This window comes from Oryzias latipes, chromosome 3, assembly GCF_053564925.1.
Source record: "Oryzias latipes strain Hd-rR chromosome 3, Olatipes_Hd-rR_3.1".
Taxonomy (NCBI): Eukaryota; Metazoa; Chordata; class Actinopteri; order Beloniformes; family Adrianichthyidae; genus Oryzias; species Oryzias latipes.
In genome coordinates this window covers 42,519,611-42,532,986 of record NC_136239.1, presented here as the reverse complement: position 1 = coordinate 42,532,986, position 13,376 = coordinate 42,519,611, and the positions used below count along the sequence as shown (strand labels likewise).

At 52.0% G+C, this 13,376-nt stretch overlaps 1 protein-coding gene across 12 annotated transcripts in view; it reads right to left on the bottom strand.

Moving 5' to 3' along the window:
• celf1 (cugbp, Elav-like family member 1) overlaps positions 1-13,354 on the bottom strand; it is a 51,208-nt gene extending 37,854 nt beyond the window's left edge. For 4 of the 12 annotated variants that reach the window (XM_078944806.1, XM_078944807.1, XM_078944808.1 and 1 more), the window contains exons 1-6: positions 13,213-13,354; positions 12,262-13,136; positions 11,996-12,193; positions 11,633-11,755; positions 2,141-2,328; positions 742-824 (exon numbers count right to left, since the gene is read on the bottom strand). In XM_078944806.1, coding sequence (XP_078800932.1) covers positions 742-824; positions 2,141-2,328; positions 11,633-11,755; positions 11,996-12,193; positions 12,262-12,533 — 864 coding nt within the window. In that variant the 5' untranslated portion in view covers positions 12,534-13,136; positions 13,213-13,354. Of the gene's footprint in view, positions 1-741; positions 825-2,140; positions 2,329-3,758; positions 4,044-6,056; positions 6,169-6,932; positions 7,066-7,174; positions 7,384-11,632; positions 11,756-11,995; positions 12,194-12,261; positions 13,137-13,212 lie in introns of those variants that run through there. The other 8 variants (XM_078944810.1, XM_078944811.1, XM_078944812.1 and 5 more) reach the window with 4 other exon arrangements.
• Positions 13,355-13,376: the final 22 nt, after the last annotated feature.

The window sequence follows — 13,376 nt, the reverse complement described above, 5'->3', positions numbered from 1 at the left end:
TGGATCACTTTTCTCACAAAAAGCGCCGCATCACGTAACAAATAGTCCGCGTCGCGCAGCACCACCGCTGCAGTCAAGTTTCGGCGATATAAAGATGCTGATCGTCCCGATGGGTTGAATAAAGCATCAGTTCAGAGAGAAAGTTCACCTCTTACCGCTTGTTTTTGTCCAGATGATGAAGTTAAAGGTTTTCTAAAGAAGCCGGCGCAGTGATACAAAACATTTAAGCTAGCTGACCGAACTTCTCTTTTCACTGTGCGGTTATCAGGTTTTAATGCATTCCCAGCAGCCAATCAGAATCGAGTATTCAACCGGACCATGGTATAAAGAAGGATAAACGCCGTTTACCGTCTGAACTGCAGCACAACCAAGAACAGCTGTGCCTTGCTGAAGTCTTCTGCCCAGCCTGTCTGCAGAGCAAACAGGACATTATCGGGCTGGAAGAGGACGGCCATCTTTAACGCGTGATTGGACACATTTCAGCATCCTGCTCAACATGTTTACAGTCCTCTGATCAAACGTCTACAGCAACAACAGAAACGCCGGATTTCATGTAGACGCCAGGATGAGGCCATTTTGGAGCTGAAGGGGTTCGGTGCAGACCTGCATGACCACCATATCCAGTCCTGGTCCTCTTCCATGTCACTTTGCAGTCGCTCAAGGCGTCTCCGGCTGACAGACGGGTCAGACGGGGACGCTACAGCAACCTGAAAGGCTGGAGGAAAGAAGGCTGCGACCTACCCCAGGCAGGATCTTCATGTTGTGGAGAGCATTCTGGGCTTCCAAAGCTGATTTACGAGTGTAGTAGGTCACAAAGCAGCATCCTGGGAATGAGAAGGTCAGCAGAACGTTAGCTTCCAACACGAAAGGCTGAAGATGCAGAGTCACTAAAACATTCAAATGAAACCCTGCAGAAGAAAGAGCTGAGGAATGTCTGCCGTCAGAGGAGATAAACTAACTAAAGAAAGCTGAAGACTGAACCTGAATGACGGACGAACGTCTGCAGACAGAAACAGCAGAGAGACACGCTGAAGATCTGAGGGAAGAACCTGGAGGACGGTTTTCATTCCCATCAGTTCAGTCACTCTGGAGGTCACAGAAACCAGAGCTGAACATCTCAACCACTGCAGCAGCTTTTGGAGCTCAGCTTGTCTGCAAACAGGCCTCGTGTGATTGACAGACAGGAAGCAGTGAGGACGCTTTTGAAGCTCATCCAATTATTTATCACAAGGATGAGACACTTTGGTTTCATCTTAATCCTGTTTGGGGTTCTGGTACAGCAGACGGGATTCTGATCACTGAAAATAAGACCGAACTGACCGAACCTAACCCCCCATCACCCCCCCACACACACCAAACACAGACAAGCTAAAAGCTCCTGAAAAGTTCCTCTTTCTCTTTCTTTTTTATACCATGGTATGGGTGAATACTCAATTCTGATTGGCTGCTGGGTGTGCAGTAAAACATGACAATGCACGGCTAAAAAAGAAGTTCCAGTCACAACCTTTAAAACAACCTTTAGCTTCATCATCTGGACATAAACAAGCGGTGAGAGGTGAACTTTCTCTCTGACCTGCTGCTTTATTCAACACATCCTGATCATCAGCACAGATATCGCTTTCCTTTGCTGCTGCAGTCGAGGCCGGCGATGGCTAAGCGGAAAGGATTCACGTAACCCTGACAACGCACCGCACCACATAATAATTAGTCTGCTTTTTGTGAAAAAAGTCATCCAAACCAAAAAAAATCGAGAATAAAAAAAAAACTAATAACTGATTGAACACTTATTTCTTTTGTGAGTGACCATGGCGTAAGCGGGATAACGGCCTTGGAAGTGTCCATCAGCAGAAATGAAGGCACTTCGCGGAAGCAACCGTCCTCTGTTTCGTGTCCTCAGGCTTCCACTGCGTGCGTTCATTTCTGATTGTGCACATCTCCGAAGGCCGTTAACCCTAACATGTTTTAAAGAATAAACCATTTCTGCAGATGACACCTTCAAAATAAGAGTCTCAGTTTGAGCTTTGATGTTGAGAAATATGGAATTAACGGATATGGACTGCAGAAATTCAGACAACCCTCCCAAACATCCAGAAAGTGGTCTGAGGTTTCCCTGAACCACCGTCATGGACGTCTGACCGACCTTTGCTCTGCGGGGGGTTCTGGCTGCGGTCCCTCAGGATGTTGATCTCATAGACGGCTCCGTACGGCTCAAACAGCTCCCGCAGCTGCTCCTCAGACCACGACCGGGGAATCTGCCCCACAAACATCTTGATGGCGTCCACATCTGGCTGGTCTGGATGCTCCAGAGAGCCGTTCATCTTCTTCACCCTGTGAGGACAAAGGTCTGTGTGTGAGTCCTTCAACCAGCTGGAGGAACAGCAGCGCTGATCAGGAGCGGCGCTCTGATCCCCCCCTCCTTCCCTAGGGCTATCCCCCTCCTACCCCAGGGATGCCCCCCTCCTGCCCTATGGCTACCCCCCTCCTTCCCTATGGCTGCCCCAGGGCTAACCCCCTCCTGCCCCAGGGCTACCCCCCTCCTGCGCCAGGGCTACCCCCCTCCTTCCCTAGGGCTAACCCCCTTCTGCACCAGGGGTGCCCCCCTCCTGCCCCAGGGCTACCCCCCTCCTTCCCTAGGGCTAACCCCCTTCTGCACCAGGGGTGCCCCCCTCCTTCCCTATGGCTGTCCCCCTCCTGCCCCAGGGCTACCCCCCTCCTGCGCCAGGGCTACCCCCCTCCTTCCCTAGGGCTAACCCCCTTCTGCACCAGGGGTGCCCCCCTCCTTCCCTATGGCTGTCCCCCTCCTGCCCCAGGGCTACCCCCCTCCTGCCCTATGGCTACCCCCCTCCTTCCCTAGGGCTAACCCCCTTCTGCACCAGGGGTGCCCCCCTCCTTCCCTAAAGGTCATCTCCAAGGTCGTCCTCAGTGAAGCTGGAAGAACTGTGAGCATCGTTTCCTTTCAAATCCTCGTAGAACATCTGAAGGTCCAGATTTGTTACAGAACCAGGAAAATGGAGAACTTCCTGTTAATGGTCTGGAGATGATCCGAAAAACGGACCTCTGCAGACCTTCAATGCAGTGGATGAACAGGATCATGGATCTGGCCCAGAACAGACTGGATGCCTCTGAAGAACCTCCTTAGAGAGTTAGGAACCGGAGCGTGGAACAGGTCCTGGCTGGGACCACGTCTGGACCTGGAACCAGCTCAGAGGACATCAGGGTCTTTGGTCGGTTGTCATCCTGGTGATCAGAACACCTGGAACCGACCCTGCAGGGCTCTGGTTCTCCTGTCAGGAAGAACCCCGGTCCCCACCAGGAGTCGGTCCTGAATCCTCAGCGTCAGCAGCTGATCTGTTGCTTCTGAGGAGGTTTTTGTCTCCATGCCTCTGGTCATGGCGGGTCAGAACCCAGCGCTGATCCTCTCTGCTGCCCGGTCCTCATCCAGAACCCATCCTCTGCTTCCTGGCTGGGAGCCTGGAGGACGGTTCCATTGCTCAGACGGCCTCGTCCACGTGAGCGGTGACCTCCAGCAGGTGGTGCTGTTTGCTCCGCCTGTCACACGTGGAGTCTGGACATGCAGCGACGTGTGCCGCGTCAGCTGAAGCTTGATGGCATCTTCAGCAGCTTTCTGCCTTCTAGAAACCAACCAACACCAGGAATTCTCTGTAACCAGGAATGGGAGGTTCTGCAGATCTGAGCAGAACTCCCCAGCCAGATGGCTGCAGATTTAAAAAGACACGAGGAAGCAGCAGGTTACTTACACAGGACCAGAGGTCAAGGAGCAGTGGTCCACCATCATCTCTGGGAGGAAGTCCAGTTTGAAGGAGGCCATGATGCCGATCTCCGTTCTTCCTCCTTCAGTCCACTGATCACTTTCCTGCAGATTCCAGGTTTCTGTTTGCCGATGGATCCAGAGAGGAGACGAAGAAACGTTTCAACATGAAGACAGCAAAGACCACAGAGCACGCCAACGAGCAGCGCCACACGCTGGCACTGAGCTCGGCGTGGAGGTGGATGGATGCTGGGACGGCGGCGCCACCACAATCAAAGTGCTGATGATCCAGCGCCTTTGTGGCGGTTTCTGCAGGCCCAGCAGATCCCGCTGCAGCGTCAGATAAACAGGGTGTCAGAACGATGGAGATCAGGCCGGCTGGGCAGGGGGAATGAAAGGCGGAGTCACGCCCCCCCCCAACCAGGCGCTAATCCCTGGACTAACCTCACCAGGAACCAACAATCAGCTTCCGGCCTCGGGGGTGGGGGTTGCACGCTCTGAATGAGTGAAACGCCGTCAGGTACAATGAAAGACCCCACCTCTGAGCAGACGGCAACATCACCATTTGGACCTGAACCGCACCAGAACCTGACCAAAGTCTCTGTGACACACCAGAGGAGAACCTCACAGAAGAATGGACCCGAGTCAGCAGACGGAACCACGTCAGGTTCTGTCCAGTTCCTCCATCAGCCTGGTTACCGGCCCCTGCAGTGGGGGGGTCTGTCCCTGTGGCAACACTGAGCTTTAGTTTTTCTGATCTAAATGCTATCTGGTTCCTCTAATCTGGTTCCTGCCCTCCGTCTGGATCTGAGACCGTCTGATGGTCCTTCCTGTTGCTCCTCAAGAGAACAACGAACCGCCGGAGTCTGTCTGAAAAGGAAGACCGAACCCAACCATGTGCGTCTGAGAACCGACTGAGAGACTCCGCCCCCTGGCACTCCACACAGGAAGACCCCTCAAAATCCCACAGACGTCTACATAGAAATAAACAGCTGATGCTCAGTCATTCTATTGGTCAGAAGAACCGTTCTGGACCTGACACCTTTGTCACATCTTCTTGATGAACCGGAGCGGCGCCATTCTCTTTCCAACTTACGGGTTTCTTGTTTAAGAGAACGAGTTTCAGCGTTAAACCACGGTGCTACTCGGTTTTGTCTGACGAACTTAGGTTTCAAGGGGGCAACAACATGGAGTGTACTCCTGAGGGCTTGTAAGGCATCATTAACAAAGTGGTCATTTATACTAGGACTGATACTATGGGAGCTGGTCTCAGAGTATTTTCTCAGAATATCACTAAGTACTGGCTGAACTGTGTGTTTAAACTCAGACACAGAACGGTCAGTTAAGGTTCTTCTAAGTTGTTTCTTATTCCCCGGGGGCAGAAGGATGTTCCAGTGTAAACTGGAAGGTAATCATAAAGTGATCAGAAATGATGGGGTTAAGAGGAAGGACACTCAGCTGGCTGATCTCTATCCCATGGGTTAGAACAAGGTCCAGGGTGTGCTTATGACAGTGAGTGGGTTCATTCACACTTTGGGTGAAACCAACATCATCTAATAAAGCTGCAAAAGCCTTTCCTAGGCAGTCACTGGGGTCATCAACATGAATATTAAAATCCCCTAATATTATAGATCAGGTGTCAGGTGTGCTCCCTCCATCCAAAGGTCAACCCCTCTGACCCCGATAACTACTGGAGCCAGTTGTTGCCATAATCCTGCATTTTGTGGTAGCACCAAATTGGCATGGATGTGTTTTAGCATCCCCTCTTTGGGAAACGCCCATTAGCCACGAGACGGTCCAAGAATTTCAAGTGTAAATAAGACATAAATGATCCTATTTTTAGGTACCCATCAAGTCTAACAACTGCACTTTGTGCCTGAACAGGCACACCTGTTGAGACATTTAGAATGATTTTCTAACAGGTGAGTCTTTGGTCACCATCTGTGCTGAAAGAGGATTCTGAGGTTTATAGTTATGACATGCAGATGGTTGATGAGTCTACAGCGTGGCAGATCAGGACATCGATAATAGCATTTGGTGTTCATGGATGAACAAGTGAGCTTCTGCCCATCTCCATTTCAAACATGGTCATCATAGAGGCTCTTGAAGAAGAAGAATGACGCACTTTGTTTAAAAGCGCCTTTCAAAACAAAATGTTAAAAACAATAAATGGACATCTTAATAAAATCAGATGGCAGATAAAGAAAATCTGTGATTCAGCAACTCAGTCTGGATTTAAACATTGAAAAGGAGTCGATGTTACAGAGGTCAAAGGTCAGAGTTGCACCTGAGAAGGAGGAGTTTGAACTGAATCCTGAAAGCGACGTGATGGAAGGAAGGAGTTGTGATGAGGATGCAGCAGCTGAACTCCGGACCAACCCAAGTTTATGAGGAGTTTTCTAGGGAAGACCAGAGAGAAGTGCACTGAAATAGTGACCAGACTATGAACTAAAATGGAGGCAGGGTGGACGGTGAGGGAGGGGCGGAGACGGTTCATTTGACGGGACTGAAAGGATAATGTGCTGATGACACCCAGACGCTTTACCTGAGGGGAGGGAGAAACTGGAGAGGAATCAATGGAAAGGGAAACCTTGGAAACTTTGTTAAGGGTGGATTTGGAGCCAACAAGGAGTAATTCGCTTTTATCACTGCCGTGTTTGAGGTGAGCCAGGTTTGATGTCAGACAGGCAGGAGCAAAGGGAGGCAGGTGGAAGAGAAGAGTCGGGTTTACTGGACAGATAGAGCTGAGTGTCATCCGCAAAACAATGGAAATAGTTGCAGAGGGCTAGTAGGAATGAAGAGGGGGCCGAGGACAGAACCTTGAGGAACACCAGAGAAAATGAGTGAGGGTTGAGGTTTGGAGGATGACTGTAGTTATCAGCCAGTGTATGAATGTATCTAAACTATTAAATTGTATTTAAATTCTTTGTTTGTCATTGAAACTGGTGGATGATACTGTGTCTCCAGACAGGAGTCTGACATCAGCCTCTGACACCTGGGGTCATTAGTTCACCAGGTGAGTTCAATTAAAGGAAGAAGGACGTTCCACATCATTACGCAGAACAACATTTTCAAGTAATATGGAAAGAAAAGGATGTGTGCTGCTGGAAACCTGGAATAGTTCAAGGCTTTGGACAGGAAAAGATCAGCGTGATGGTCGTACTGTGAAGAGATCTGTGGCTGATCCAGAGACACACGGTTGATGCAGATGAAGGCAGAATGAGGAAGAACTCTGACAGACATCATCAGATTAAGAGAGCAGCTGCTGCAATCCCATCACAAAGCAGAAAGCACAGAGTTGAAGCTGCTGGTTTGTCTGGAGTCCCACCAACATCCAGGTGTAGGATCCTCCAGAGGTCTGCAGATCTACGGAAACCTTCTATTCGGCCCCCAAACAACCCTCACCAGCAGAAACGGCAGTCAGACTCGTGTCTGACTCAGTCTGTTGACGGATGAGCGCCGTGGAACCCTGGATGCTCCACATGGAGTAGTGGGTGGCTGTGACATCAGCACGGAGGTGGTGGAGTCATGGTGTGGGCCAGAATCATGGGGAGAGAGCTGGTGGGCCCCTTTAGGGTCCCTGGAGGTGTGAAAATGACCTCTGAAAAGTAGGAGGAGCTTCTGGCTGACCACTTTCTTCCGTGGTGCTGAAAGAAGAAGCCTGTTTTCTGGAACCAAATGCTCTTCATGCATGACGATGCAGCATCTGCTGCTGCAGGAATCCCTGCATCACTGGCTGCTATGGGCAGAAAAGGACTGATGCTGGGCCCCCATCCTCCCCCCAGTTCACGTCCATTTCTGACTTCCTGCAGAGAAACTCCAAAAGGTTCAATGGCTGCCAGAATGAGGAAGCTGCTCCATAGGAGCTCCTCTGTTCACATGGAACTGGAGCCATGAAGACGGTTTGGATGGAAAAGCTTTAGATTTCAGGAAAAATGACCTCCGAATGCAGCAAATCCAACAAATGAGCATTTCAGTTCTTTAGAGTCTGTCAAATGTTGTGGAACTCTGATGGAATAATGTGGAACAGAGACTTTGAAGCTTTTAGTGTAGAAAGAAATGCTGTTCTCTTTAGGAGCTTTGTTCTAGAACATTCCACTGAAACTCTAATGGTTGGTGACTTGAAACTGATGTCATTGGAGGATTTACACAATCAGAGAAAATGTCACAATCATCTGGAACACGCTGTCCATTTGGTGCAGGATCTGCCTGAAATGGGAACCTAACCAGCTCTGCAGCTGGATCCCCAGGACCAGGATCCAGCAGATCCAGTCTGAAGCTGAAACTGAGAAGTCAGAAAGACACAGAACCAAGGTCCTTAAAGGTCCTTCTTTAGATCGGATCTGTACATGAAGGCCTCTCAAAACCCAAAAGTCTCTCCATCACAGCGTGGACTTCTTCCTCCTCCGAGCTCCTCCCGCTCCACCGCTCCTGCTGATGAACCGCCCCTCCCCTGCCTCAAGGGGCGTGTCCTTCTTCAGGCTCTGATGAAGGTAGCCGTTGTAGAAGTCCGTAGCCGTCAGTCTTTTCTTCAGAACCACGGCCTTGAACAGAACCCAGCCGTCCTGGGAAAAAGAACAAAGACAACGTCTGTCCCGGGGAGACGTGAACAAGCACGGCCACATGGAGGGCGCCGCCCGCCGACCAACAGCCGACTGCAACAGCAGCGAGCTGGTCAAGGAGAACCAGAAAACGGGTCGGGATGAGGCCCGTGAGGTCCAGCTTGTCCCGCCCCAGTGTTCTGAACGACAGCGTATAGACCCGAGAGGACAGGACCGGGGAACCCCCTGCAGCAGAACCAGCCCCATCAGCACCCCCACCGCCACAGAGGAAGAAGGAAGGGCGGCGCTCACCTTACAGCGGACCGCCAGGGTTCCCGCCTCCTTCTCAAAGTGCAAACTTCCGGGAACGGCGTTCTCCCACTGACCTGGGAGACGAAGAGATGAAGACGTGGGTCAGGGAGGAAGAGGGTTACGGGCTTCACACAGCAGCAGGTCAGACGGGCCTAGGACCCCCTCCAAACAGAGGGTGGGCGTGGTCCCAAACCCAGTTTCCTCTGGGAATTGAAGTCCTCCGCCTCGTCGCTGAGGACGTTCAGTTCGGTTCAGGTGAGAGGAAGTTCTGACGGAGGAGCATCAGCGCCGCCGTCTGGACCAACAGGATCTACGGAACGTTTTTCTAGAACAATCAGACGTTCTCCTGACTGGCTGGAAAAGCGCTTCCTCGCTCATTGCCCCCACCCCTAACCCAGCTCATTGCCCACCTTTGCAGAGATCCCACAACGATGGCGTGATTTTAGCAGGGGGGGGCAGATGGACGGTAGAACCTTAAAGCCGGTTCTAATAATCTCACCTGACGAAGGGCGGCTGCCTACAAACTCCAAGAGCTTTATGGTCCGGCCCCTCCACAGGGTCCTCAGGGGGACCTACAGGGTCAAGAGGTCGTCAGCATCGGGCGGGGCGTCCAGGTGAGTCCACCTGATCCTGCGTTCTTACCCGCGATCCAATGGCTCGGTGCAGGCGAGCGATCTGCTCACAGGTCTGCTCCTCCCAAACCATCCAACTCATGGCGGCGGAGATCTTGGGAGCTGTTGGAGACATGGAGAACCTGAGGATGGCGTCCGTGTTCTCCCTGAAAGCTGTTGGTCACGCGTACGAACCAAAGGTGACGCCCGTCTGCCCCTGCTCCTTTCTGGCAGCTATTCTCTCAGGGAGACTCTTCAGAGTGTCCAGGAGCTGAAAGCAGAAGAACCCACGTCAGGAAGGTCCGGACCACCATCAGGGATGATGCTCCACCCACCAGCTCAGCTCCTTTGGAGGCCAGAGAAGCTCCCAGCTCATCGGCCGAGCAGCCGTCTGGAACCGGGTGGAGCTCCTGGTTGAGAATGGGACCGACGTCAAACCTGTGGACAGGAGAGCCACTCTTAGGGTCCGAGGTTTGGAGGCAGCAGAAGAAACGCTGCTCTGCCCCCTGCTGGACGTCCTGGGTTGTTACGCTGAAGACGTTCTTCCCACAACGATCCGGGCAAAGCCTGAAGCTTTGATCGTAAAGACGAAGCCCGAAACACCTGAGCAGGTGATCGGGCCACCGGCGGACCAAACACGCATCTCTACACACACATGCACTTCAGACTCTCCAAAGAACCCGTCCTACATCTGGGTTTCTGTGGGAAACAGAACTTGACCAAAACAGAGACAATCCTGTTGGGATTTGAACCAGCACCTACCTGCTGCACCACTGTTCATGTGATTATTGACGGCTTCAATGAGGAAGTCCAGCTTCCATGTATGTTTCAGGGTGTATTCAGACTGGACACATTTGGGGGAACCAAGTGTGTCCAGTCTGAATACACCCAAGTGGACCCTGGTCTGGTCCGGGACCAGGAACCGCAGACCCATCTGAAACTGCTACAGTATGAGGAGTGGCAACATCAACAGTGTGGTCCATCCTGAGAAAGAAAGAAAGCTCTGGTGAACTCAGCAAAAAGACCTGGACGTCCACGGAAGACAACAGTGGTGGATGATGGCAGAATCATTTCCATGGTGAAGAGGAACCCGTTCACAACAGCCGACCAAGTGAACAACACTCTCCAGGAGGTAGGCGGATCAATATCCAAGTCTACCATCAAAAGAAGACTGCATGAAAGTAGATCCAGAGGGAACACTGCAGGATGCAAGCCACTCAGAAGCCTCAAGAATAGGAAGGCTAGACTGGACTTTGCTAAAAAGCATCTAAAAAAGTCCTGGAAAAACATTCTTTGGACAGATGAAACCAAAATCAACCTCTACCAGAACGATGGCAAGAGAAAAGTATGGAGAAGGCGTGGAGAAGCTCCTGATCCAAAGCACACTACATCATCAGTAAAACACGGTGGAGGCAGTGTGATGGTCTGGGCGTGCATGGCTGCTAGTGGCACTGGGACACTAGTGTTTATTGATGACGTGACACAGGACAGAAGCAGCCCAATGAATTCTGGGTGTTATGAGACAGACTGCGCAGATCCAGGTGAATGCAGCCCTGTCTGCGCAGATCCAGGTGAATGCAGCCAAACTGTTTCATAATCCAGATGGACAACGACCCAAAACATCCAGCCAAAGCAACTCAGGAGTTTATTAAAGCAAAGAAGTGGAATATTCTAGAATGTCCAAGTCAGTCACCTGATCTGAACCCCATTGAGCAGCATTTCACTTGTTGAAGACTAAACTTCAGACAGAAAGGCCCACAAACAAACAGCAACTGTTTGCCGCTGCAGTAAAGGCCTGGCAGAGCATTCAGAAGGAGAAAACCAGCATCTGCTGATGTCCATGAGTTCAAGACTTCAGGCTGTCATTGCCAACAAAGGCTTCTCCACCAAATATGAGGAATGACCATTTGGTTTGCAGTTATTTCATTTGTCCAATTACTGATGAGCCCATGAAATGAAGGGATTGTGTTTAAAAATGCTTTAGTTTTTCACATTTTTATTCAATCTTTTTGTTCAACCCATGGAATAAAAGCTGAAAGTCTGAACTTCAATGGCATCTGAGATGTTTTATTTCAAATTCACTGTGGTAATGCACAGAAACTAAACTAGACAGAATGTGTCTCTGTCCAAATATTGATGGTCCTGACTGTAGATGTCAGGAATCAGTGCCCCTCCCCACCCCCACCGCCGTCTCCCTGGTAACCGCCCTGCAGCCCGTCTCCACCGGACCAAAGTGAACCGTGATGGACCTGACGTCCATCTAGAACGGATCCGTGAAAGTTTGAATGAAGTGTCCCGACACGGACTGCAGGGCGTCCTAAACAGGAAGTGGTCGTGGTGTAGCCAAGTGTGGCGGTTCTGAACAGACGGCGCCGTGAGGAACACAGAGGGAGGTTTACTTGTGGGGGAGCATCTGAATGATGGTGACCCCCGTCACGGCGTCGCCCTGCAGGATGGTGTGGAAGATGGGGGCGGGGCCTCTCCAGCGGGGCAGCAGGCTGGGGTGGACGTTCAAAATCCCACTGAAAGGACACAAGCACACGCGTGATCAGCAACACGGGATGGTTCCTCCTCACAGCAGGCAGTCCGTGCCGCCCCCGCTGGAACAGGGGGGGTCCTCCGGTCCCTGACCAGCGGGTCTAACCCCCCCTCCCAGCCGCTGTTTGGGGGGGCGATCAGGAACCAGAGGTAGAGAATGCCTGGTGTGGGCGGAGCCTCTGAAGCTGGATGATGATGATGATGATGATGATGAAGATGCTCACTGTGGGAACTGCTTGATGAGGCTCTCCTGCAGCAAACAGCCGAAGGAAACGACCACGCCCACATCGAAACGCCCCTCCGGGAGCTCCGGGGGCCAGCTGTGGAGGGTCAGGCGGTTCTGCCGGGCGAACCTCCTCACCGGGACGTCACCGGGGAGGGTCACCACCTCTAGGCTCTGCACCACCCCCGCTCCGGAGCTCCTGCGGGACAGCAGCGGGATGACAGCTGCTCGGCCCGCGGACCCGCAGCTCCCGCGCTGTGAACCTACCTGCTGCAGGTGAGGGCCCTCAGGGACTCCACGGCGAACTGGTCGGTACCGAAGAACAGGAGTCTCCACGGCGGTCCACCGGAGGAGAACCGGCGCAGAGACGGTCCGCAGCGCGGCCGGAGCGCAGCCCCCAGGAGGGCCCCCGCGGACCTGCCGCTCATCCACATGACAGCGGCTATAGCCCGGTTCCGACCCGAGCTGCGCGCGAGCTCTGACCGGAGGACGGGGTGTCGGTACACGGCGCCGCCATGTTCGGGCTTCTTCTGCCGCATGAGCGCGGCGCCGCAGCCGTGCGTACCGCCCCCTGCCGGTGAAAACGGGCCGCATCCGCCGGTCCGGGAGGCGGAACCGGGCAGAACCGGGCGAGGCCTTATGCGTTCTTTAAAGTTCCACCGTTTGACTGAAAAGCAGCTGAAACGGAGAAGCTTCGGTCTACGGTAAAAGAGCCGAGAGTTATTTTACTGCAGACACCGATCATGAGATGAAAACACAAACAAACGTCTGTCATTCCTACCACGTGACCATTCTCATCATCCCGTTATTTCTCTGTCACTCAAAGTGTTTTCAAATGTTCTTCACCAGAAAAATGTTCCCATCAAACCTTCTGCTGCTGAACCTTTGGTCCTTTAAGACGTGAAGCTTTTTCAGCGCTGCAGCCTCCACAATTACTAGAATAACTGATCATCCAATCATGATAGGTCAGAATTCACAGAAGTCTTCTCCATGGGACCAACAGTTCCGGGTCCTGCTGATGAATGAGGTCCTGCTGGAGTCCAGCCTCACAGTTTGGTAGAACGAACCACAAAGATCCACGGCCGTCCCTCACTTCACTGATGGTCATCCTCTCACTCCTCCTGCTGCTGCACGTCTTCATCCTGGGTGATAGGGTTAAAGGTCATAAGGTCAAGCTGATCCTGAGTTGACCCCAGAAGGTTCTCATTGATCCCATACCTGTTAGATCTAAGTCCAGGTGACTCAACACTTTCTCTGTTCTGTAGGGATTTTGATGACCATAGTTTAGTGGACTCTGGGTTTCCCTGTAATGTTTTTATGCTGCGTGTTCTGTCTGCATGTGCGTCATGTGACGAATGTGAACTACTTTATAAATAAAGTTT